Genomic DNA, 27,582 nt, shown 5'->3' on the forward strand with positions numbered 1-27,582 from the left:
TCAGTGCGTCGATCCTTTCTGTTCTCGTCCTCCTTTCGCCGCGCGTTCGCCCCACGGACCATTTGAAGAATACTCTTGGTCAATTTACAGTCAACGCCCAATTTTTCAGACCCCCTAGGGGCAGCGAAAACTTCCGAAAAATCAGGCAGTCCGAAAAAATAAATTCATGTCTTTTACTGCCCTTAAGGGCTAAAATCGACACAGGCACGTGCGAAAAAGCTCTGAATGCCTGTCAGTGCACTTATTAGGTATATCGGTGCTCCTACTGTGACAGGTGAGGGCGAGTGCACACGTGTAAAATTAAGAAATACATACAGTGTCCCCCGACAATTGCCCCTTCCTACGCTTGTACGCTTCACCGCGTGACACGCCTGTAATGAGGCGAAGCAGACTTTCGGGAAAGAGCATTATGCAATGCGCCGTGCTTTCCGAGCTTCAGAAGAGTTAACTGCTGGGCTAGTTGGTGTTCTTGCATACTTGAAAGATTTTGCGCCAAAAAACACAACACACACAATAAAGACGACAACACCACGGGCGCCCGTGGTGTTGTCGTCTTTCTTGTGTGTGTTGTGTTTTTTGGCGCAAAATCTTTCCAGTATTTCCGAGCTTCGAAGACAAAATTATTGCTGTCAGCGGAGAAATGAAGAAACACGGCACCGAACGACAAGAAGCTTAACAGCGAACGTCGAAGCAGCTAGGCCTACCGTTGCCGCAGTGGTGGCCACGGCTGCCAGCGCATCTGCGTGCGAGAGCACCGGTTCAAGGCGGCGAGGTAATCAAAATAGCAGCGGTGGTGGTTTTCATTAATGCCGTCTCGGAGCTGCGATCACGCAAAACGTTTAGAAAATCGGACGGCAAAGAGTTCTTGCGTCTGAATTTTCAGACGTTATGATACATTGACTCTTTGCGGTACGTGGTGGTGCCGCGAAGGCGTCCCAGTTATCGGGAATCCGGAAAGTCGGTCGTTGACTGTACACTGGCAACTCCTCCAGCCGACGACGATTCATTACGAGTCCTGTCTGTTTCTCGAGCCAGCATTACCGCGACTTTCGACCCTCTAAAAAAATTACAGCTAATTTTCCCTGACAGAAGCACAAATTCCCTGAGTTTTCCCTGAGTTTTTCCAGACTACTCAAAATCCCTGAGAATTCCCGGTTTTCCCGGTTGGTAGACACCCTGGGTGAGCTTTCTGCACAGCTGGCACCACCGCTGAGACCAGAGCCACCTGGTGGTGATGAAAGGAACCCAACAGAGGTGGTGGGTGCGTGCGTGCCTCCTCTGCAAAAATGAGTTGGCCTATTCGGCGACAGAACAGCCACACAGCTCCCACATCACGAAAACCTGGCGATATTCATAAAGAAAAGCTTCATTTTAAAAATGGAGCTCAGCAGGTCATGTTATGCGTAGGGTAGGTAACCAGTGGACTACACGAGTTACAGAATTGGTGTCAAAGGAAGGGGAGTGCAGTAGAGAAGGGCAGAAAACTATGTGGGTTGATGAAATTGGGACATTTCTAGGCGCAAGTTGAAATCAGCTAGCACAAGACAGGGGTAATTGGAGATCGCAGGGAGAGGCCTTCGCCCTGCAGTGGACATAAAAATAGGCCGATGATGAATGTAGCATAGCTTCTTGGAGCATTACCTGCCATAAGGGGCAAATCCTGATGCGCTGTCGGTGTTGTGAACTTTTTTTTCTATGTGAAACAATGCACACAAAGAACAATGGTTCACGATTATTCACGCATTCAATTTCCAAGACTGTCGCTTAATGAAAACTCCCACATGTGCACATGCTCTCGCAGTTTTAAGCAAGTTGTTCAGAGTACGCATACGTCTGACAGCCTAATGGGCAGAGCATCAGGTGGAGAAGTAGATTATAATGAAGCATCAGAGTAGACTTTTGTTCAATATGTCCATTCTACACAATTTTTTTATTAAAGAGGCCAGAACTAGGCGAGGCTGCAAAGTGCCTGGTATGAAGCAAAGAATGTTCCATGTTACAGTTTTGTCTAAACAAATCACGCATAAAGCAATCGCTCACAATGGAAGTTGCTACCTCTCTACCAGTTCCTTGGGCAGGGGGACTTGCTTTACTGGAATCTCTTTTGGAATGCAGCAATTATTACTCTTTTGCTTAATTTTGAAAATAGTCTCAACTTAAGAAATGTGCTGTGTGTGTCATTTTTTGTCTTCATTCAGTTGTGCTGGACATTTTAATCGTGAATCCGAACCAACTAGCTTGCCAACACTCTTTAGTCTACACTTTTCTTTTCCCACACAAACCACACAATATGGCTTTTGCCACAGACATTTCATCAGTAGTAAACCAGAGGAAAACTCGAATAGGAAACAAGACAACACTACAACTTTCAGTAAGAGTTGTTTGTACAGTGTTGTAGCTGGATATCAGCACAGCTTCTATGCAAACATGTAACAATGCATGAAAAAATACCTTCGCAGTCTAGAGTGCACACCCATTGGTGGAGGCTAATATGCATCCACCTTTGAGGGGCAAATGCCACTACCTCCTAAAGTTTTACCCTACTATAGTCTACTAGATTGCGAAAACGGTGCATTCCTGCTATCAAAAAAAACATGGCTGTGGCTTAGCTAAGGTTAAGCCCAGGATGCGAAGCATACTAGCCTTTATTTTAACGCGACAGCGTTAAGGAGCTCGTGTCGCAGAAAATCCGGTGTCGTCGGCGTCTACGGCGTTGGCCGTGAGCGACAAATCATAGCAGGCACTTCATGAATAAAAAACAACTTGCAAGATGGGCTGGGTGGGAATCGAACCAGGGTCTCCGGAGTGTGAGACGGAGACGTTACCACTGAGCCATGAGTTTTTTTTTCTTTATTTGAGCCACGAGTTCGATGCTTCAAAGCGGTACAAAAGCGCCTCTAGTGAACGCGGTGTTGCCTTAGAAACGAGCTGTTTCTAAGGCTCAGGCGTGCGTCGCTTGCTCAGGCGCACATTTCCTTTTCGCGCCGAACGCTGCGTTGCTCGACGCTCACCGCGTCCGATGCGGAGCGCGTAGTCGGTGCGCCGTAGCCCATTGTCTTACACCCCTTGGCGGGTCGACGGGAACGCTGTCGCGTTCCACTCTTGAAGGCGAAGCTTAAGCGTCCGCTTTGCAGCTATGACGTCATATGATAGCTACGCGGCCACGCGCGGCGCAGCAAGGAAGAGCGTGGTTGTGCGGCTAGTATGCTTCGCATGAAAGATTTACCATTATCAAATATATTGAGTAGCAAGGTTGACAAGGCAACATTGCAGTACTTGATCTGGAATGCACTGCGGAAGTCCATCTGCACAAGAGTAGCATCGATAGGTTACCACCCAAAAGAAACTTCTTTGCATGGGAAATGCACCTGTGGACATTGTTCCTGTTCATTAGTCTTTGCAAATGTGTGAAGTGTGCAATGACAAGATGGACCCTGGAGAGAAATGTGACCTTGTGGGACCTGGTAAGAGGTGGCAAGTGTAATTATTTGCATGCACGGTACAATGTATAATGAAGATGATGCCACATTTTTAGTCACCCTCAAGTTATGGGCAAAGGACTTCAAATGTTTTTTTTTCAAACCCAAATTTATTGTGATATCATAAATTTCATAATAATAACATATCATTATCATGATATTATTATGATAACAGTTTCAAATGAACTAGCTTGACTTGGTCTTTCTTATAATGTAAATTTATGAATGACTACATGGTTGCACTGGTAGAAAAGAAATTCAACAGCAAGACAAAAAAGAGCAGTAATGGCTTATATTTGCATTTTATGAACAAGAAACAACTTGCAGCTGTAGAAACAAAAATTGCCAGTTCCGAGGACTTTCCATCTAAATCACCACATCGCATCTGTACTTGCGTATACTACTAATCACAGCCTGCACCAACCAGTCTAGTCAATTTACAGTCAACTTACTAATCGTGGCAGGTACCAGCTTTTGGAAAGTTCACAGCAAGTCCGGCCTGAGCCAGCTTGGATTTTCATGAAGCTCGTTGGACTGCAGACTTTGAGCATGCCAAACTGCTTGCCATATGTTCTACATCTTCCTTCTATCGTCATCGTCACCCATCATGCACCTCTTTCTTCCCCTCTTCCCCTTCCCCCAATGCTGAGTAGCTGGCTAGAGGAATATACCTCAGGCCGACCTCTCGGCATTTCGTGTCATTAAACTTCTTTCTCTCTCTCTCTCTCGTTGTCTACTGGTTATGTCAAAAGTTCTGAAGCTGCTCCGTGAGTGGAAAGATCTCTCGATGGACTTTCCTGTGGGGCGGTAAGGTGTCAGAGGGAAGCACCCAGGAATAAACCGCGCAATGGTTCCTGCAATAATAAAGTTCCTCCTCCTCCTCCTGTGGGGCTACCACAGTATGCCTTGCAGCAAAAAAATACGAAGGTGGGCGGGCTCTCTCACACTTGTTTTTTGGAAAATGTGGAAACATTTTAGGGGCCTAGCCAGCACCTTGAACCTTCGGCCACAGTGCAAGAATTATTCAGAAGGAGAATCCTTTTACTTGTGCCAACCAACAATGCCAATGCACTCAGGTGGAACGGTAGCGTCACACCATGCGAGGACGAAACCAAATGTTTCCGGTGCATCATAACATTTCCGTTGTTTACATGCGCTTTGATGGAAGTGGCTCATGGAAAAAACTATGCTAATGCTCCATACTTAGCAAACTGTGCTTAATTTCATGCATAGTTATTCCTAGATACTGCTCCAAATACGTGCCACAAAGCATTTCAAAAGAAATGTTAGCAGCAACTCGTCAGCAGAGAGTGACTGCCGATGCCACAAAGTTACTAACCTGCATGCTTTTTGATTATGTGGGCAGATGTCCTCGTGAAACAATGCTGTGATTGCTCTGATCTGGGCAGGGTGTGATGAGCTGTGCAAGTTTTCGCGGCTAGCACTGACTGCTGCTTTTCTTTGTAGCCATGTGCTTTAGCAGTTGCTCTTGTATTACATTGCACTGGCTTTCAGCAGGCTTCCCATGCCCATGTGACCAAGAGATCAGGATCTTCATGACAGCAAAGGCAAGCACCTTCCATCTGTACGATTTGAGTATGGGGTGCAAATACATTGCACTGAACTACAGCAATGGTTACGCGTCATGCAGGGAAAAGAAAATTAGCCTTAAAGTTCCCAGTGAACCAGCACGATTGCAAGCGTGTGCTCGTACCATTCCAAGGAAAGATTGAGAGCTCACATTAGGACTATGGTCGCAACAATAAATTTATATATACAGAGAAAGCAGTACTATGGCGAGCGGTAAGGTGGAGACCTGTAGAAAATCGATGGTGCATCCTGTCACCTCCTATGTTTTCTAGAGTTCGTGGACAGCAGTTTTATTCTTGGTTGGAACCCTTTGAGTGCAAGCACCAGTAGCAGTGAAGTAGCCAACCATGACACCAGATGGCGCAGCACCTGTAACTCTGCTATCGCAAATGTACATGCACAAATTGGACCACAGACATTTGATTCATCATCTCACATAGGCTTGTTAGATAAGTTTGCAAGAGAACAAGACATTGTCTTGACCAAAAATACATAGTTCTTAATGCACTGATCTGCAAAAAGTCGTGGAAGATGCCAGATGTACTGCGTTTTCCAGCTAACGTGCCACTGTAAAATATATGTATTCTTGCAAAAATAACAAGTGAAGGTGCTCCGACCAATACTGGCTTTCGAAATAAAAAAAAGAAATCGTGCCTTCTGTTGCTTTACAACTCGTATTAAGAAAGCACCTCTTTTGTCTCAAAAGTGGCGAGCGCCAGAATGACCTTTAATCAGCGCATGCTCTCCGCACCTTATCCTTTTTACTGTGAAAGGCGTACAAGAGAGGGAACCATTGCGCCATGCCCTGCACAGTGACCGTATTGAGTTGCAAGGAGAAGGACCGTTTTACCTCTTGAATAATTCTTGCTCTGTGCTTTTGAAGTACTACAGTGTACCTCAACGCTTATGTCAATGAATTCTTGACAGAAAGGAGTCTTTTGCCCATTTTGCAGGGCTTGGTGCACCAGGAATACCTTGCCATACAGCCTAGCAGAAGTTCTTGTCATGAACAGTAGTCGAAAAACTTTTGATACAAGTCACATTTAATAAATGTCATCTGAATTCAGAAGTCAAAAGCTAAAACTAATTAAAATCACGCAGGAATAAATGTCATCTGAATCCAGAAGTGAAAAGCCAAAACTAATTAAAATCACGCAGGTACCAGCAGGGTAAGTACACCCTTTGTACAGGGCAACTACAATCACTATGGTGAGTCTTCATCTGAGTCTTCATTCTCTTTGTCGGCCATTAAAAATTTCATTGGTGGCCAATACGCCATCTCGTCCAGTATTTCTGCAAGTAGGTGGGAAAAGAAAAATAGCATCTTATAAGAACCAGAAGCATCTAGGTGCAGCAGGTGGGCCAGCCCCACCTGCAGCCCCACCTGTGCATATATTTCGTTTCTCACCCTGCATGCAATGAAGTTGGCAACCTGAACTCCAACCTGTCTATTCTCTTTTGCTCATTGATTCCATGCAACATGTCAAGGTACTACTACCAAAAATCAATCAACTACTAGCCTGTGAGAAAGCACATACTTACATAGAGTAGTTCTTTCATCATACCACATTCCAAATGAACTGGCAAATAGCACAATTCTAATCCTTGGGCTTCATTGCTCAAAGAGAGAGAGATTAACTTTCATTTATGAACAGTTTTGTTCCAGCCGTCATTTTTGATAACTCGATTGATCTACCAGCCACAATTTGTGAATTGCAATAAAGGCCTTAAATTAATTAGTTATAAAGTTGTTAACTAAAATTGTTATTGATTTATTAGGGGTGGACAAATATATTCAAAGTTTTGAATACGAATCAAATATTACACACCAATTATTCGTGTTCATATTCAAATATGAAATATATAGTATTTTAACTAACCAAATATTTTGCAACAGACTTAAAGTTTGGTTACAGTTGCCTGTCTGCTAAACAAAGTATATTGTAAAATCTCATGAGTGCTACAATGATAAAAGTTCTCGAAGCTATGCAGAAACAAAATGGGCAACGCAAGCTTCGTTTTGGGTTTTGCGGCGGAAGCCCACATGACAACCCAGAATTTGTTTGTGGTCTGTCATGTAGTGTTTTTGACAGTCTATAGCCATGTAACAGTTTTATCTTCTACTATGCAACCTGCAAGGCTTTCCTTTCATAGGCCCTTTTTCATGTGTCTATGGTACACAAGTCCTTCAGCAGCTTTTTTTTTTCTTTACTTTTTCCACAACTTTTGCTCTTTTCTTTTGGCAACCATTTATTTAGCATACTTCGAATGCTAGTCATACAGAAGCCATTTTTCCTGGGAAATATTGCTTGCAACCAGCCTCTGAAGTTGTTGAAAGGCTATTCATGCTGCTTCTTTAATGACAATAAGTCATCTTGTGCTTATAACTGAACTGTCTTTTCTGCACTAGTCAGTAATGGCTTGGCACGTAATTACACCGAAGTAAATACTCCTGCAGTAAATATGAGTGTCTGCACTTGACTATTCAATAATTACTACTTCATATCTGAAAAAGTTGACATTTGTCCACCTTTATTATTACGTAAATTATGCATTTCGATTTCTCGCATGTGTAATGTCCATCTTTTTGAGCAGAATCCACCCCAAGCTTTAAAATTGTGATGTCTGCCACAGGAAATTTTGAAAATTCGTAACTCATTCTGAAACACTATTAGCAGTAGCAGACAAAATGGTAGCAGTGACTAACATGCATAGTTTGTCATTGCACAATGTTTCAAACTCATGTCGATGAAACAAATTAGTTTTGCACTCTTTTTCATTTTACTTTTGCAGTGGTCAGCATTTTAATGATGTTAAATAGGTAACGTCTTTCCTCTGGAAATGAAGAGCCTTACAAGTAGTATATGTTGTACTACATGCACATTCTGGACTTTACACTATTGTGGTACATTTTTATGTACTTGCATTTCCGACGGATAATCTCTGAGCATTATGATTTACTTATTGAAATAGAAACTAGGCATAGCCACAATATGGTTGACAAAATTGTCTTTGCTGTTATCAATAAACATGAAACTAGAAACAATAACAGGGGAGCACTGCCACCATGCTGCCAGAACATTGACAATTTGTAGAGTGGCTTTTTTACATTATATAACTGACTATAATTTAGTTGTTCTTTCAAGGTTATTTTTAGCAAGGGTTAAAATGAAAATTTAACAGTTTTATACATTATTACTTCAATTGCTTAAAGTACAGTGCTACATTAATTTTATGGCTACAAAAGACCGCTTATTTTCTCATAGATGTTCATATTGCTTCTTCAGTTATATAGTATATATTCGACTATGCTGCATCGTTGCAGATCGTCAAGCTGCCTGAAAGTCATAACTGGAGATAAAGTGATCAAGAATGATTTCAAGTGGCCTCCTTATTGCACATAAGCCGCAGGATACATACCCTCTTTGGCACTTTCTGCAGAACTGTGACTCTTCTGGTTGGCTTCCTTTAACGGGCTTCTTGGCTCAGCATTTCCCGTACGTGAACTGAAAAGCGCACACAATGTCCAATACCAATGTACAGCCACTGTCAGAACTAACATGAACAATAAAGACATATCTAAAGGATTAACTTGAACAAATTCCAACTGATGGAGCAAAGTCTGAATGCTTTGAAAGGTAGACACATTCAAGGGACACTAGAGAAAATGATAAGTTGAGCTGCAATGGTAAATGACCTAGAATACCAAAACAGTTCCTTTTATAGAGAGCAGAAACTTGATAAACCCAGAAAAAAATGCACTATCTCATTGGACATGGATTTTAACGGGCTTGGTTAACTTTTTCATCACTAAATATGGCCCTAATTGTAGTCTAATAGAACCAAAGATAGAACCCAACAAGTTTTGAGAGCTTTTAGTGTCCCGAAGTGGTCCGGACATAGACTTGATTATCATTGCTATGTCACACTGACATAGCAATTCTGGTGTTTCGATGAGAAACTTAAGAAATTAAACTCTGAGCTTCATTTTCTCTTCTACTACCAACCTCTTACCGCAAAATTAATTCCAAGAAAGTTTGAAGAATAATTTAGCAGTTTCACTTCATATAATGTCCGTTGGTGTTTATTTATGCTGTCACATTCAAATCGCCCAATAAGATCTGTAGCATACTTTACTGTAGTTGACATCTGTGTAATGCGAAACATTGTCCGAATTGCACCACGAGACGCAGACGTGCATTGAGCTAGCGGGGTTTGAGTGGTTTCAGATACGCTTTGTAGCTTTCCCATTATCTAGTCATTTAGGACGCCAAGGGGAAACAACCAGCTAAACCACTGGCACTTGCCTGCGTCTCTTGCTCCTGCTAATACGGTGGCAGCCAGAAGGGCATGTCCAACGAGGAGATACTTTGTGCGTGCACGATGAGCCCACACAATGCATTTGGCGCCCCAGCCAACCACCAAGCGCGCCAGCAAATCTAGAGCAAGGGTACTGAGCCTTTCACGCAACACAGCTTCTGAAGAGGCTTATTGATATCATGGTTAATTATGCAGTTCTAGACACTTTCTTTTGGGGCACGAAGCTTTAATTTAATTTGGGCAAAAGTCACGCGCGATGACTATCCAAATAGCAGTTTCATTTTGCCAGCTGCTTCATGACAGAGGCCAGAGGCGAGCTGGGTTGACTGACAAGAATGCTTTGCATTAAAAAAGAAAGAGAAACCAAAGGTGCACTCGAGGCATGCTTAGTAAAGTATAATGGAGCCTGTAAATCACGATTATGAGGCATGCCATAGTGGGGGACTTCAGATTAATTGTGACCACCTGTGGTTAACATGCACCTAAATCAAAGTAGACTAGCATTTCAACATTCTGCTCCCAACTATGTACAGCATGTGTAAATTGCATAGGTGCCTCTGTTGCTCTATTAGTACTGAGACGGCCTAAAGTATATGTACAGAGCAAAATTTGGAGATGATGCACACATTGAGTGAAAGAACACAAGCAGCCCCCCATAGATCTCATCCCAACACTAAAAGCAATGTTTCTTTAGACATGTTGAAAATATTTACTTAACTGTAACATTTCATTGATGGTAACACACGCTTCACAGCCAGGTAGTAAAAATGCAATGCGCTTGGCTGTTCACTCACAAAATATTTTTTAAAAGGGAGAATAACAATTTGTCCTTTGTAAAAAAATGACCCTCGTTCCACTAAGTGAACCTGTATTTCGTATGATCATACTTTCTCCGATTTCTGCTGTCATTGTTTATCTTAATTTTTGCTCACTTCAAGACAGCACAATTACGTACATTATTAAATGACTATTTCATTTCATGTCTTATTCACTAGGATCCATTGAGAAGCAGACAGAGTTTGAGTGGCATACAACATCCCATACTCTGTTTCAGAAGTTCTGTGCAGCAGAATCAAGGCTAGGCGAACCACAAGCGCAAATTCTTGCATAGCAAGATATAATGCTACAGTTTGGCACCTGTTGGATGATTAAACGGCCTTGACAAGTGGTCTTGTCTTGTCAGCACATGTTTATTTGGAAGCTCCTCTGCAGGTCACAGGACAGTTTGTTGCGTGACTTTGCTTCATCCTTTAATAAAATATTTATTGAGGTTCTACAATACTGAAACTACAGTTAATCCTCCACTTGTTCGAGTGAAAATGTGCAAAAAAAAAAAATTCATGCAATGTTGCCATACAGACATTTGCATTTAAAAATACAAACAATTAATTCTTTTAACAGTGGCTAAATTCATACATGTAGCCGGCACAGCCACAAGATTGCTTCATCCTTCACTAAAATGGCATCTGCAGACTTGCTTGTAAGGTATCATCCCAAGCTGCTCTTTTACGCAAAAGGAACAGGTAAGTTGGTGTTGAACATGCTTGAAACAGTGCAGAACGAGTGAGGCTAATGTGCGCAAATTCTAATTAGGAAAACAGCTTCGCTTACGAATGTCAGCAAGAGCACCATGTACAAATGGATGTTACAAGAGGGATCAACAGATGGCGCCAAGGATCCATGCAACATGCTGGCTGAGTGCTCCTCGTGAACCCTCTGCTTCCGCTGTCTCTGCAAACCTCCTCCTCTTCTGTATCTTGAACTATCTTGAAGACGCACGCCTTTTTGATGTCAGAGCGAATGTGGAATGAAATTTCTAGCGCTGTTATCACGACAGCTCATCCCACTGGGCAGCTGGTCGTAGTAGATGCTGTCGCTGTCTACGGTGCAACGCTGACCGTTAGCAGACAACAGGGTATGGAAGGGCACCTTTAAGATGTGTTCATCCTCTGATTGGTCGAAGAAGCCTATAGCTTCCACAGTGTTGCACAGAACTACTGAAACAAAGTACTATATACTAACCAGCCAGTTGAGTGCAGGACGAAGGCTTTTCTTAGGGGTCTCCATTTAGCTGCTTCACAATTTCATCGGACCACCGAGTTCTTTGCAGTCCTTGACTGCGTCTCCCCATTCCCTTGGAACTTTGTAACTAAGAGACCATCGATTATCTGTTCTATGCATTACATTGGCTGCCCAACTCCATTTTTTAAATGAACGATTATTTATGCATATAGTAAATACAGAAAATAAAAGTGAAGTTAAAGGCCATTTGGCCTGACGTGGTTTCACCACGAGGGAAAATAGAAATTTAGTGACAGAAATATACTTTGCAGATTAAATTCAGTAAACAATGCTGTTACATGTACCAAATACAAATGTGAAATGCAGAAGAAAATTATATTGACATGTACGCGAGAAAATGTAATGGCAACATCTACGTGGTCATATACATAAAATTTTTTTAATGCTTTCTACTATGCATTTATAAATGCAAAAGAAAAGAAAAACAAAAACAAAAGCATGCTAAAACACCAAATGAAGCCCAATCCTTGACACGCACACAATTGGATACGTGGCCATAATACTAGCTACCCATGTTCACTTTATAATCCATGCTGCTCTTGTCGTGCCTCTGGCATCCTGTGTTCACGAGCAATTAAACTGCCCACCTTAGCTCGGCCCAGGCCCGATGCCTTCTCTCTGCAGATGCCAGCCGTTGGGTTTTGGAGGCAGCGGAGGCCCTAAGCTGTGCAACCTGCACCTCCTCAGCAATGGCCTGTTCCTTCAGACTCCGACCAAAGTAGATGAGTCGTGCGCCCTCCCGTGAACGGGGAGTCATGGCCTTGAGCTGCTGAGCCAGAGATGCGGATGACTCGGTGGCCAGTGGCTTGGCTGGCGCCCCTGGTTTCTGGAGGGCCTCGCCTCCTGCCGAAGTTCCTGCTGCAACCCGACTTCCACAGGCAGCCACTACTGTAGATCAAAACAAGGACAGGTACAAAATAAAGAATACATATGCGGTTTCCAATACAGAACAGATGAGCATATAGGTGGCTGCTGGTTAACCAACCTGTGTACAAACAGAGCATTGTAGCAAAGTGATTGATTGGTTGATTGATCGATCAGCGAGCTATGTACAGGTGGCGTGGCCCTTGACAGTCCTTGGCACACTTTAATGGGACACTAAAAAGAAAAATTGAATCAGCTTTGATTGATAAAGTATTCTTAAAGAACGCTACTATTGTGGGATCTGAATTAATAGGTTGATAATTAAAAAAAGAAAACTATAACCAGAGTTATGTTTTCGAATTTTGTGCCAATGCTCCAGAGTTGGCACTTTAGTTTGACGTCACACATTTTCACATTTCGTTTTTCACATTTCAGCCATTGTGGGTAGGTAAAAGTTCTCGAAACTTTTGAAGTTGTCCTTGGCTCTTTTATAATACAATGTAGTCCACTTTTACTGATCAAAATTTAACTTGGCCTGAGCAGACGATGTGAAAGTCTATTACATCACGGCAGGCCGGTGCAGGAACTTCAAGGTGGCGCCGCCACCCATTATTTGTTTTTGAGTCTTTTCTGGTTTACCAGGTGTCTTCTTGTGGCAAGAGTGGCCTTTTTAGTATTGTGGAAGAGTAATTTACTAACATAGCCCAAATCATTTGTCTTTATTGTCCCTTTAACAGATGTACTGCTGCTTTGATCTCGACTTGCGACAGTGTGTCACATAAATGTAGTCGCAGTTAAACTTTATTACAGTATGTTTTCATTAATTCGACTCCTGTTAATTTGATTTTTCATTTCTTCTATTCCGACCAAAGGTCATGGACGGAGCTCAGGCATTTTAATGGGCCTTGACTTTCATTATTTCGATCCTAAAACAGCCCTTTGCAGGTTAATTCGAACTTGACCGGTCAGCATGCACTGCTTGACCTTAGTGACCCTGATTAGCGACCCCCTTAGTAGCGCTGTCTGTCCCGGCGATGCTTAGGGGACAGTGAATGCGTTGAACACATGTCCTCTATCGTCGAAAACGCCTATATATATCAGATCACCCTCGGAAGATTTTCAAGTAATAACCATAGCTCACAGTGCCTGATTGCAGTATTTATTCGATTCTAAAGCGCACCTTTCTTATCTTTTCTTTTTTTAAGTTGGGCCAAAAATTGGCTGCACGGTACAGTCAGGCACAAAACTAAAACCGTTTTGGCAACAATTGTATGCTTTACCTCATAGCAATGTATTGCCGCAGAGCCGACTAAAAAATCGTGTGGCGAAGCTGACTTTAGAAAACCAGCTGCCTTTGAGCAACAATTTTTCTTGCTAAAAAATCAGCTGCGTGTTACATTCCTACTTTGTTTAGGAGCTTTAATGTCTTTTTTACTTTGAACACATAGAAAGTCGGTGTGTGTTTTGATATGGAGGCGCGTTAGAATAGGGCAAATACTGCCAAATGAATTAGTGGTGTGTTTTAGTGTTTTTTCCAAGTCTTGTATAATCCAACCCGCTGGATAATTCGACCAATTTTGTCAGTACCGTCAGCGTTGAATTGACGAAAATTTAAGCTGAAATGGTACTTGTAAACTAGGGTGGTTGCTTGGGCTAGTTGGTAATTCACGATAAAAAATGACGTACAGCGCGAAGGACAAGGACTGCGAGAGACAACATACACAACACTGAACTAGGGTGGTTGCTTGGGCTAGTTGGCAATTCATGACAAAAAATGACGTACAGTGCGAAGGGACAAAAGGACTGCAAGATACGACATACACAGCACTGTGAACTAGGGTGGTTGCTTGGGCTAGTTGGTAATTCATGATAAAAAATGACGTACAGCGCGAAGGACAAGGACTGCGAGAGACAACATACACAGCACTGTGAACTACGGTGTGGTTGCTTGGGCTAGTTCGTAATTCATGATAAAAAATGACGTACAGCGCGAAGGACAAGGACTGCGAGAGACGACATACACAGCACTGTGAACTAGGGTGGTTGCTTAGCCTAGTTGGCAATTCATGACAAAAAATGACAAAGCGCGAAGGACAAGGACTGCGAGAGAACATACACAGCCCTGACACATACAGCGCTGTGTATGTTGTCTCTTGCAGTCCTTGCCCTTCGCGCTGTACGTCATTTTTTATCAGGTACTTTTAAATTTTCCAAGTACTAGTGCCAAAAATCACATGCACAATGTGCCAACTACTATAACCACTGTCACTACCGTCAAGCCCAAAGTACACTTTCTCCTGCAATGTGCATGAGGATGCAAACAAAGTGTAGTCGACTAATGCGACTAAGTTTGCCCCTCAGCAGGGATATAATGTACTCTCATTCCAGTCAGCAAGGTAGGTACTTTACACAAAGAGAGCGAGTTAGAAATAATGAGATTTTGGCACAATTGTGCAATTTATTTTGATACTGGAAGGCGGAACACTCACATGAAGCAGATGCAAAAACACAAAAACTTAAAACTGCAAGATCTGCTGTACATTATATTGCAGAGTCAATACTTCTCAAAATTAACTGGAGGCAATTAAGTAAAATAGTCATTCCGTATATGAAGTCAGATGCATGCAGAACTGTACGGAAGTACTTGAATCACATTCTTGGTTTTAGAAATTGAGAAAATTGGCATGAATTGATCCTCCTAGCCATCTGCCAACGAAATATGTTCATGGCTGACACTGCATTACTGACGACGATTCATTTGTCAATTGTGTGAAGTGTTTTTAAATTATAACCTTTCAATTATTGGTAATACATGCACAATTTAAATTTTTGGACACACCGAAGTGCCATTCCAAAACAAAAGTTCTCGCTGTACAGTAAAACCTCATTAATACTCAGTTGGCAGGGAACGGTGATCAGGTAAACACTGTGTGACGTACTAATTAACAGACAGTGGCAGATGAGCAGCTATAAACTGACCGGCCAAGAAAAATTTGTTAATTCTCACTCAAACCCACATGCAGACAAGTTTTACTTGCAAGCAGGCAGCAGAAAACTGATTTTCACTTGCCACCACAGCGGCCTTGTAGCGACTACAGCATCCTCAAACATCAAGACCATGAGCCAGTTTCTCCATCAGGCTACACTTCTGTGCTAATGCCCTCATGATGGTCAACGGATTAGCCACGTCAGATATGGAAGGGTCATCACTCGCGTCGTCCTCCATGATGGCACCCTGGAAGCGCTAGAAGCCATGGGAGCACGAAACATGTCATGGCTACCATGTTTTTATGTCGCTATTCGTGGCGACTGCAGTCCAGGAAAGGCCTGTGCACCGAAATTTCGAGATCTATGATCTGCACGCACAACATTTTGCCATTTGCAAGCTTGTACATGCCGAAATATGAAGTAAATACCATGCACTAACCATTAGGTTTGCATTAAGCGACTATGGCTTTAAGGGCCCCTCAGTAGGTCTGGCCATTTTGAGCTGACAAGCAGAGCATACAATGCGCTAAAATGATTGTGCCTGTAAAGTATTACATCGCTAAGCACCGCGCAAAGATCTGAAATTTCAAACCAAATGCCGTTTTCCCTTCTCCTCGTGGCTGCCATGTTCCAAGTCGGAGGTGACATACAAGCGCTAGTGCGCCTATGTACACGTGTTTGTGCTGCAACGTCGCTCGTGGTGACACGTGACTTCCAGAATTATTCAAGGCAACATCCGTTATTTGTGTAATATGTTGCTTGAATAGGCGAATTAAAGCGTAGAGCAATAATAAAACACACAAACCGAATGTCAGCTTTAATTTGTTTTACTTTGCATCACAGCAAGAGAGATGTGCCGTATTTACTTGATTCTAACGAACCCTCAATTGTAATGCGCACCTGTTTGCCATGACCTAAAGAAAGTCCTTTACAGTACCGCGCACCTCATTCTTTCATACAGAAATACAACTTTCTCTAATTTGGAAAAAAAATGGCTGTGGCTTAGGTAAGGTTAAGCCCAGGATGCGAAGCATACTAGCCTTTATTTTAGTTGTTGAACCACTGTTTAGCCTGGTGAACTGCTGTTGCTTGGCTATATTTGGTTCGGCTAGACGAAGAAACAACTCATGCATTACTGCTTCGCCTTCAAGAGTGGAACGTGACAGCGTTCCCGTCGACCCGCCAAGGGGTGTAAGACAATGGGCTACAGGGCAGCGACTACGCGCCGCGCATTGGACGCGGTGAGCGTCGAGCAAAGCAGCGTTCGGCGCGGCAACGAAATGTGCGCCTCAGCAAGAGACGCACGCCTTAGAAACAGCTCGTTTCTAAGGCAACACCGCATTCACTAGAGGCGCTTTTGTACCGCTTTGAAGCATCGTACTCGCGGCTCAGTGGTAGCGTCTCCGTCCCACACTCCGGAGACCCTGGTTCGATTCCCACCCAGCCCGTCTTGCAAGAGTTGAGCCAAAGCCACTTCTCCTCTGTCGTGACGTCACGGTGTCACGTGGTATTCAAGGCGACACCGCCGCGCCTGAGGAGCTGGGTTGAGCTCTCGTAATATGCTTCGCATAAAAACAAAGATTTACTCCCAATGCACCAACATTGCGATAAATAAGAAGTCACAGTTTCGCCCGACAGGTGAAGCATCGATTACAACAGCAAATTAGTAGACAGCTGTACCAAAAGTAAGGACAGCAGTTTTATTGGCCGTATAAACTTTTAAACATTTGCTTACTAACCAAATTAACAGGCATGGTGTCACATGTGCACAAGCAAACATAAATACGTCTCACTCAACGACTGTGGATTTATCAAAACGCTGGAATGAGGAATTGTGGTAGCAGGAGTGAGGGAATTGATCTTTGTGCGGCCTCTCGCTTTAACGTGAACTAAGCGGCGAGAACACAGCGCGGTGCACCTAGGTCCATAGGCTGTCTCCATCGCAGATCGCTTTCAAGACAAAGGCCGCATGGCCGCGCTGTACGTAGCAGCCGCCAGTGTAGAACGCTTCTAATGTTTGTGCCAGTCCCGCATGCAAGTTTCGGGAACTCCGAATGCTCGTGATGCAGTCCGATTTCTGTCCATCTCCACACACATGATCACTTTTCTTTTAATTGCGGCATCGTCATGAACTCGGCATTGCTTTGCAGTGAACACTTCCATGCTGACATAGCAAATGCAGAAGATGGGAAGACGGACGGGGCACTAAACTAAGTCAAAGGAAGCATTGCGTAAGCAAACATACCACACAGGGAGGAAGCAACGGTAGCTAAACTCAAAGTTCTTGCGAGGCGGCCATCTTGAAATGCAGATGGTGTTATGGTAATGCAGATTTAGGGTTGTACTTGATTCTAAGGTGTATGCAATTTTTGGACCCACTTCATTGGAAAAAAAGTGCGCGTTAGATTCGAATAAGTACGGTACTACCGTTTTGTCTGCTTGTTCCCACATCGTGCAGTTGCATGTGCAGACACTGAAACTATGTAATTTTCTACAGTGTTCCAGTGTGGGATCCTGCTCTGTGATGCACTTGTGTCTGCCTCGGTATTCGTGTAGCACTGACTTATACCGCTAGTCGGGTGTCCTTGTGCACAGCGTGCAAAATCGTGCGCAGTGCGAAATGAGACAATCACAACAGCTCGCGTGCGATGCCATCAGGGGAAGTGCAAAAAAAATATATATATACCATAAAAACTGGAATATAGGTCGAACTTTTTTTTCAAAAAACCATCGCGAAAAGTCGACCCTCGACTTATATGTACCGGACATTGGCGGAAAAACTACGGAAGTCTTGCAACAATGGGCGGATGAAGTAAACAGCCGCCTTCGCCATCGCCATCATCAGCAGCGCGGCGTTGGTTCTTTATTCTATGGCGTGGCGACATTGTGGCACCGGTATTTTGCGTTTCCACTGTCGCAAAGTTATATTAATTAAAGGCTGCATTTTCATTTTGTTTCAAAATGAGCGGAAGCCGACGTCAATTCACCGTCACCTTCAAGAAAAAGGCGACTGAGTACGCGGAAGCCCACGGCAACCTGGCGGCACAGCGCGAACTTGGAGTATCCGAAAATAGCATTCGATAGTGGCGGAGGCAAAAGCAACGTATTACAACTTGCAGCAACCAAAAGAAAACGTCATTTCGTGGCCGGATCGCAGCGGACTGCAGAACTGGAAGGCAAGGTTGCGAAGTCCGTCCGAGAGCTGCGTGCAAGATCGCTGCCTGTTGTCGAATGCATTAATTTGAAAGCGGTAAGGATCGCACGCGCCTATGGACTGGACAGCGAGAAGCAATCATCATCCAACTCTGTTCAAACGTGTTGCTCTGATTCGGAGTAGCGCTTGCGGACTTCGTGCCCTTCTGTGTACTGTACACCCGACGAATTTTTAACAGTATCGCGCGACCGTCAACCCGCGTGTTTGTCAGCACCTTTTATCATCACGGCAGGGAGGGGCGAAATAGCGAAAGTAAGGGCATGTGTACACATGCGCGTATCTCATTTGTTTCACTGCTCAGCGCCGTTAATACGGTGTTGACAAGCACGCTAAAAACTTGGCCAGGTGCACATGCGAGCAGCATTTAAATAAATACTGTCACCATTGTGCAACCCGCTTAGTCGCGTTTGTTTATACGTAAGGGTGTCATGTCTTTCGGTACTTTTGCCACTGAAAAAGATTTTTTTTCATATTTAGAATTCGTTAGTTGGGGGATCGACCTATATTCCGGTTTTTACGGTATATATATATATATATGTATACATAAAGAAAGTCAAAAAAAAAGAGAAAAAAAAGTATAAGCGAGGGGAAAAAAAAAAAAACTGACACATGCATCACGCGATCCTCAGGCTCCTGCATCGGGGAACACAGGGAAGGAATTTCGCTGGCGGAGGCTAGACTGGGCAAGTGGAGAGAATGTCTATGTTTGCAGTGATCCTCGTCACCAGTTTGTTGTAGGTTCGACGGGGCGGGTCGAAGCTAAGGGTTACGTCATGAGGCCTAAACGGCCGGCGTGCACAGCGCCGCAAGAAAGAGCCAGACTGCTTCAGTCAGAGACCAGACAAAGAATGAATGTATATTTCTGAGAAGGCAACTTACAGGAGGCAACTTACAGCGTTTGGCGCTGAGTGGCGCCCTGATGTAAAGACCCAAAACTGAAACCAGAAGTTACGGATACCACACTCACCTCCTGAAATCATGGGTTCACGGCACTGAAATATTGCTATCTTGGCTATTAATACGCCGTTTTGAAAAGTGTTTGTGGCAGAACATTCCCTAGAGGACACGTAACAACTTCCAGCATATGACCAAAGTTTGTTGTGTGGCCTGGTGAGGGGCCTTTTAAGTGGTCAGCCAATACATTAGGTGCAATGACGACAAGGCAGGGGATTCATCGCGACTATATTTAAACTGGAATTACTTATTAGGCAGGTACATAGTAACAAGGTTTTACTGTACTTATTTATTGTCTTTTTGTTTAGTTGTGAAGGCTAAGAAGTTGTGCTACCTTGTTTTATAAATTGTTTTGCCCCCTTATGTAATGCCTACTGGAGTGATGATCTACTTGAATAAAGAAATCTAATATAATAATAATTGGGGTTTTACGTGCCAAAACCACTTTCTGATTATGAGGCACGCCGTAGTGGAGGACTCCGGAAATTTTGACCACCTGGGGTTCTTTAACGTGCACCTAAACCTAAGCACACGGGTGTTTTCGCATTTCGCCCCCATCGAAATGCGGCCGCCGTGGCCGGGATTCGATCCCGCGACCTCGTGCTCAGCAGCCCAACACCATAGCCACTGAGCAACCACGGCGGGTGAATAAAGAAATCTAACATTGTGTCTTCATAGACACAAAACATCCATTGCATGCATTTCGAATACTGCAATGACAAAAAACTGTGGATGCAGCATCGATATGCCGGCCCTGTTTCATCATCTCTGTATTAAGGTAGGAAAAAAAGCTGTCTTTAGTTTCACAAACAGGAGAGGGCCCCTTTGTCCATGTACAGTACACGAAGGTGCTGCTTTCAGCATCTAACAGTAATATTTTTTCAGGTTCTTAATGTGACGGAGGCGAGATATAGGGGAAAGGTATACTGTATTTGCAGAATATTTACCATGAAAGACGGAACAAGAGAGCTAAAGTGCCATGGCAAACATCACTCACAATTGTCATCGCTCTGTTGAGCACTGCATTCACCTGTGTACGGAACGCTCTGTAGCCTACCAGTCGGTATTAAGAACTGAACTGAAACGTGACATTGTTCCTGGGCAGATTTTTGCATCTCAAGAAGTGTTCAAATGTCACATACCTGAGGTTTCAGCATCCTTGTTTGTCAGCTGGCGGATTATAGCGTTAAGCTCTATCTCTCGCTTCTTGGCAGCCTTCTGCCGAAGCTTGTACTGGGACGCCCACTCTTGATTTGCTTTTTTGTATTTTTCTATGCTGCAAGAAAACCACACCCATTGGCAGATTACTACTACGCAGTAGCAGTGTGACTGAAGAGCAGTCTCAACTCAATGGTAGTGTACAGTTAAAAAAAAAAAAGGCACTCGTATATTTCTAATGCATTTCTCACAATGTTACATGTTACTCAAAACAAGGTCAACCCCTCATGGAAGCAGCAGGACCTGCAACCTACGAAATAAAATAGTAGAAGAAAAAAAAAGTAAGGAAAAAGAAGGCCGATTTTTATTTATGACATACACTTCCCTTTTGCAGGATGGAGTTGACAGCCATGTAAGAAGGCCTGCTTTGAAAAGAAAACCAATTTTTCATGAAGACAATACAGTAGGGATGATGCCTTATTTTTTATTTTTCAGCAATACACTTTTAGAAATAGCAGTGAGGTGATCAGAGGTGGGTCACTAACCCATGAAATTTACCTAACGAAGTAAACTAATAAATTACATTACGGTACATCCTCCAACAGCTAAGTTATGCCAGTCAGTGCTCAAGCACATCCAGTTAGTGGGAATCTCGAGTAGGGTGTCTAACCAAACAAAGTACCGGTTCGGTTAGGGTTCAGTGTGCTCCGATTTTGTTCCAGTTCAGTATCGGATTGGTGAAATAAAATTTTATGATGGTTCACAATCTGGTTCGCAACATTTAACTGGTTCACAAACCAATTCGGCACAGTAAATTTTACCCTGTCCTATGATGACGGCATGCTACAGAGTGCTATTGACGTATCTGTATGGTGAATTTGCATGTTTTGTGAGAAGGTGGAAGGAGTGGGCTTCCTGGCCCATAGCTGCTGTAGAAATTTATAGAGGCATTCGAATCGTGAAATTTTCTAATCTAATTGAATGTTCAAGAAAATCTAACGTCGAATATAGAATCATATATAGAATGGAATATCAAACACTCACAATTCCTAGAAAAAAGTGAAATAAAAAGATTGGTGAAGTCTGTTCAGAAACAAAAAGGTTGTTTACATTATTTGATACATGTACACAAGATGTGGTACTATAAGATACCTGATGTACAATGAAAATAAATGTAATGCAAAAGAGTAAGGGCATGTCCCAGATGCATCAAGTAGACTGTAGTGCTTGTTGAAAGAGGTAAAGGAAATACTACAGCTCGGTGCATCGTTTTGAAGGAATACAAACATGTTGCAAAGGGTCATATAATACATCGCTTTGTCCAAATCAAGACAGAGAATTTATAGCCTGCCTAATACGTGACATGCTTACTCGGCGGCTGGTAACTATTGTACATAGGTGACCTCTGTGTGCTCGCTCAGGAAGTCAATCACCACGATTAACGCTACGCGAACTGAGGGGACAACAAAAGCAGCGCGTGTGGAAAGCATGGAAGCATGTGTGAAGATTGGGTTGATCAGCCACCAGGGGGCACGCTTATTGCATCGAATACGCCAGTTCAGTGTTTACAGACGCAGTTTTGTGCAGTTTGGACTATATCACCCACATGCAAGTACACAGACTAACCTGGCACGCGTGATCACGGTAGTTGCTGGTTGGTCTACCGCAGACCCGAACGCCGCTTTAGCAGCCGTCAATCTAACCTGTATGCATGATTTTGCGGCCAATCACTGATGAGCCACCTGTAGGAACATATTAGCAACAAGCTTTCCACGACTGTTTTTGAGGGCCGTTATCACACTGGCCGGTGGCAAACTTCTGTCACGGCAATATCATCGGCCATACTGTCCAGCCCGTTAGGCCTGATTGGGCCTGCGATGTCAGGTGTCAGGAGGCACATGTCAACTGAACATGTCGCGGGTCTCTCGATTTGAGAGCTTGACCTTTACCGTTGGCACCAAGTGACGCGATGTGCATTCCACGCAGATTAGCCTGAACTAGCCGATGATTATCCACAAAAGCCACCAGCCATAAAGATGGTAAGCCCTTCCTGTGTTTTCGAAGAAAATCGGAGAGCAATACTTTCTAAGCAACAGAAGATCTCCATTATGCTCACTATGGCCTACTATTAAATTGAAAACCTCATTCGTATTTAGGGCAACTTTGCCAATGTTTCTTCAGCTTCAGAGGTAAAAAGAACACTTAATTCTATTTGACAGTAGTGGTAAACTTCATTAGAAAAAAAAAATGGTGCGACAGACATTCGATCCATAAAAATATTTTCCACACTTTCTTATATGAACCGAGTTATCAGTGCTGCCATACTAATTTGGTGTTCCCTTTATAATAGCAGAGCATACTATACACCTCAATCCATAGGTACCTAAGTTATTGATAGCTAGCAAGCTTCTTGTTAAGTAATGTGATTAGCTGCCAGAGCAGGTGCACTTTGGTCTTTGCACAATATTTGGAAGCATAAAGGTTTCTGAGAAATTTTCTGATGTTCAATTCAATATTCAGTTTTGTTTTTTTTATTCAATTCAATATTCAATTCGAAATTTACTATTTGATATTCGCACACCCCTAGTTTTCTCTTATAGTATTCAAATGGAACTAAGAATTGGCCTTGAGGATGCAGCATAGATCTGGGCTGGATCCCTTTTTTTTTTCTTTGCACACTTTTTGTATGCTTTGCTTTGTCGGAGGGTGTCCACATTCACATTATATCATATAAATTACAACTGCAAACTTCTAGTTCGTAACAATGACAGAAGCCAACAATTGACACCTCACTCAGTTTTTTTTTTTAATTGAAAGCAGGTGAGGACATTAATGTTTCTGAACGATGAACAAGGACAGTATGTGCTAAATACCAGAATAGTCTTGCTGCACGAGCAACAGTATCTTGCACTGACTAAGCATGGACCAAAAAGTCAAAATCCTGCATATTGTACCCCAGGAAAGATTTGAAAAATCAGTCTTTTAATCTGCTTGGCGACTACAAATGTTCGTTGAACCATGGCACACAACAAAAAGCATATGTTCCTTTCCATTAAGTACCAATATTGCCGTCATTGCAGCACACTGTGATGGTGACGGAACTAATATTAGCGACTGCAGTGTTATAGTTACAAGAAACCATACTGATGAACTAGGTTTTCCTATTTTCCCTAATTGAGAACACCGTCGCTCTTGCTATCTGTGTGTCCTGCCATATTCATTTTACAGTTTATCTAGTAATAGTAGCAAGCCGACCTATAACAGCCGAGTCGGGAGCTTCAACACAAACGGTTATTCAGCAGAGCTCATGAAACAAAGTTTCAGCTGTGAGACAGAACTGGCATGGCTGAGTTCGGCCGAGTTCAGAAGTGCGAGCGTCTCTCCATATGTGCAGTGGGAGGCGATCCTCCGTCGCTCCGAGCCTCAGGTCTGGCTGGCCCTGATATGACGAGCACGAGTGGTAGTGACAGCCATTGGGGCCCTGGACTGAGGGCCCCAACCACACAAATCCTTTCACTTTATTATAAAGTTTTTTCTCTCTCTCTCTCTCTCCCTAGGTCTATACCCATTGTCGCACACAACACAACTCATGAGTTGTAGCAATAAGCTAGTGGGGTAGGCCAAATGAAGGAGTTCATGTTTTGAAAAACTATGCTATTGAACACCTTACATATTGAATGATTTTGTGCCGCATTGATAGCAGCTATTTTTTTTTTTCGGTTCAGGTTCAGTTTTGACTAAAATTCCGGTTTACGTTTGGTTAGGTTAGGTTCTTAAATTAGCATCAGTTGGACCTGGTCTCAGTGCACAAGAAATTGCATTGGTGTTCAACTCGTACTTTATGACAGACTTCCTTGTACGAAAAAGCAGGACAAGACCACGCAAAAGACAAAAGCATTTTGAGACAGTTTTCAGGTTTCAGACAACAGGCGTGAGTCAGAAGAATAGAGAAGAAACGTACCGAAGCTGCATGCTCCTCCTTTCCTGATGAAGTTCTTGCATTTCTTGCACACTCCAGATGTCTACCTGGACAGCAACAGATACTCTGACCTAGAAAAAAGGGTAAGGCATAGCCTACCTAAATGATTCTGCAAAATCATACAGGCATGTTCAAAAGGCACCAACAGGACCAAGAAAATTAGCCAAGTCCTCTACGTATGGGCACATTCTGAAGAAAAATGCAGTAAAATTGCTTAAAACAAAAACGTTAAAAGAAGAACGGAAGGGCACAAGCAGAATAATTTACGTCATTTCACCAGACAAGTGGAAGAGATGAAACTACACCATGAAAAAGGCTATTAAAAAAAAAGTCATGAAATGATAATCAGCTTGAAGAGGCAAGAAAATTTTCAAAAGCATTAACAACAATGGCTAAATGATACCACGGAGAACAAGAAAAGAAAAAAAGACAGGCACACAAAATAGGGCACCAGCTGGCTCGAGTGAAGTCTGCGAGTACCAAAATTCAAATAAGGCTACAATCTATACACAAAGTAGACACACGCTACTTCTCAATGCAAAATACAAACTACCCACCACTTTACAGTGAGGGCTGTTTCTCAGGCCCCTGATTCATGAGATGGGCATGAACAACCAGTATCATGTATACCCCCCAGAATACCAAATGCAAACCATGTTAGCTATATGAAGTAGCCACATGCTGAATGCTGGTGATGACTGCAGCTGAAATACAATTCAAAAGTAAGGGTCCTCAAATAGTGAAATTTCCTAATCAAATTGACTAATAATTTTTAAGACATACAATGAATATTGAATCAGACACTGAACATCTTATTTCGAAATAAAAGCTATAAAGGTTACCTTGAAACTGTTTAACAAGGAAGAGGTAATTACATTATCTGATACATGTAATGCCCTTTATAACTGGACGTCCGCAATGTAGAGTGCGTAAATGAGGAAGCAAGTGAAAGGTGATCTTATCTGGTGCATCAGGACAATGATAGTAGTGAACCAGAGGAACGGCTTATCACCAGATACAGGAGTTGTGTTCCTTAAAGGAGATAAGTTTAATACTACAGTACTGCACACTGTCTTAAGTAAATAATAACATATTGGCACTGGCTAATTAATGAAGTGCCTTGCATCTATCAAATTAAAAATTAAATTCTCTGGTTATACGTGTCAAAACCACAATATGATTATGAGGCGTGCAGTAGTGGGGGACTCTGGATGAATTTTGATCACCTGGAGTTATTTAACATGCACCCAAAGAACAGTACACAGGCATTTTTGCATTTTGCCCCCATCTATGTGCGGGCGCCACAGCTGGGATTTGATTCTGCACCCTAGGGCTTAGCGCAGCACTAAAGCCACTATGCTACCATGGGTGCCTTGCATCTATCGCGACTACAAATTCTTAGGTTGTTTAAAGGCATCACACCTTCATTTAATCACAAGAAATTATTGAACAGAAGTTTATTGCTTCATGCATTCGCTCAAGAAATGGTTCCCCTTCACAACAGGCACTGCTCTCCAGCAGAAAAGTAATCGAGAACAGTTGACCACATGCATCGACCTTTCCCTCCTGTAGTCCATTGTCCTCTTACAGGACTTCTGCCGAAGTTGAGCGGAAACCATTGACAATGGTTGTCAGCATAAGTGAATATAGCCAAGAGCTTCTAGAAAGCCATTTGCTTTATTAAACAGATGATGCGCTTGAAGGCGTACTTGTTGTAGTAAGGACATTTAGGACAGATTTGTTGTTTAATCGTGTAATTCTATCAAGAACAGGGCAGTTAATCAGCACATATTTAGTGGCGGTATAGATCGCTATACAGTGCGGTCCACTTATAATGACACCATATATAACAATATATCAGTACTAATGATGAGTCAAGTGAAGAATACAAACTTATGAATCAGGGCTACGAGAAAAAAAGAAATAGATAATTAGTATGTGTTATGACTGCATGCTGGACACGACGAAAATTTTGCCTTCTAGATAGCATTTTCCATGCAGACTGCACTTGAGATTTGCATTGCTAACCACCGTATCGTAGAACATTCCTCCACTTAGCCCTCTACCTCGACTTGAGGAAGTGGATGGCAACACCACCCATCGACCGATGTGGTCACTGCTCTTTATTGGCGCTCCACGACAATTCTTGAGAAGTACAGTGTCTTTTCCAATCGAGGGGTCACACTGTGCTAAACTGGATTGCATGGAGGAAGAGCTTCGAGTGAAGGGCAGTTTTTGAATACGGGGTTAAGTTCCCCATAAACGAACGATGCCGAGACGGGGCAAAAGGTTTGCCTACCCGAGTTCATATCAGCCACCATTACTGTGCAGTGACTCCCACCCACGCGCAGATTACGAAAGCCATGGAGAGTGAAAGCATTGTGAGTTGGTGCAACACGTCACAATATGACGAAAGCTGCTTTGTGTTCATGTCGTTTGTCGCCCTCGACCGTGCTCCAGTGGCTCTAGCTAAAGCCCCTCCATCCACATGCCACTGCCGCTTTTTCTAAGTAGCGCCAACCTTTCACATGCACTGCTGTTCCCTGATTCGCCGTTCACACCAGTTCCACTGCCACAATTTCCACTTCTGAGGTTTCTGTTTCCAGTTGTTCCACTTCCAAGATTTGTTTCCTCAACGTAACGGCAAGACCACTGCAACATGCCGGCAAACTACAGTAGTTTCCGCTTCTGGCCAACTAGAATACTTCATTATCGTATGCACAGTGCACTTGTGTCCCACTGATAGCAAAATATATTAAGCTCTCTCTCGCAATGAAAAAAAAAAATGCAACTGCACTTGCAGTTTCTAACTGGCAGGCGATCGGAAGCGGCCAGGCGCTGTTTTGAAAGCTACGCCACCGCATTTCATTCTTTAGGTGGAAGTTTTTAATGGAAACTTACAACTAGATGCCAGAAAGTGCTGGGAACAAAACTGTAGATATTGAAGATCCAAT

At 43.0% G+C, this 27,582-nt stretch overlaps 1 protein-coding gene across 1 annotated transcript in view; it reads right to left on the reverse strand.

Annotated features, from left to right (window-relative positions):
* Positions 1 to 6,139: 6,139 nt before the first annotated feature.
* LOC135897277 (uncharacterized) overlaps positions 6,140 to 27,582 on the reverse strand; it is a 119,135-nt gene continuing 97,692 nt past the window's right edge. Inside the window, exons 18-22 of the mRNA XM_065425878.2 lie at positions 24,611 to 24,699; positions 20,634 to 20,767; positions 12,059 to 12,359; positions 8,490 to 8,575; positions 6,140 to 6,362 (exon numbers count right to left, since the gene is read on the reverse strand). Coding sequence (XP_065281950.1) covers positions 6,274 to 6,362; positions 8,490 to 8,575; positions 12,059 to 12,359; positions 20,634 to 20,767; positions 24,611 to 24,699 — 699 coding nt within the window. The 3' untranslated portion in view covers positions 6,140 to 6,273. The remainder of the gene's footprint in view (positions 6,363 to 8,489; positions 8,576 to 12,058; positions 12,360 to 20,633; positions 20,768 to 24,610; positions 24,700 to 27,582) is intronic.

The sequence above is a fragment of the Dermacentor albipictus genome, chromosome 1 (genome assembly GCF_038994185.2).
Source record: "Dermacentor albipictus isolate Rhodes 1998 colony chromosome 1, USDA_Dalb.pri_finalv2, whole genome shotgun sequence".
NCBI classification, from domain to species: Eukaryota; Metazoa; Arthropoda; class Arachnida; order Ixodida; family Ixodidae; genus Dermacentor; species Dermacentor albipictus.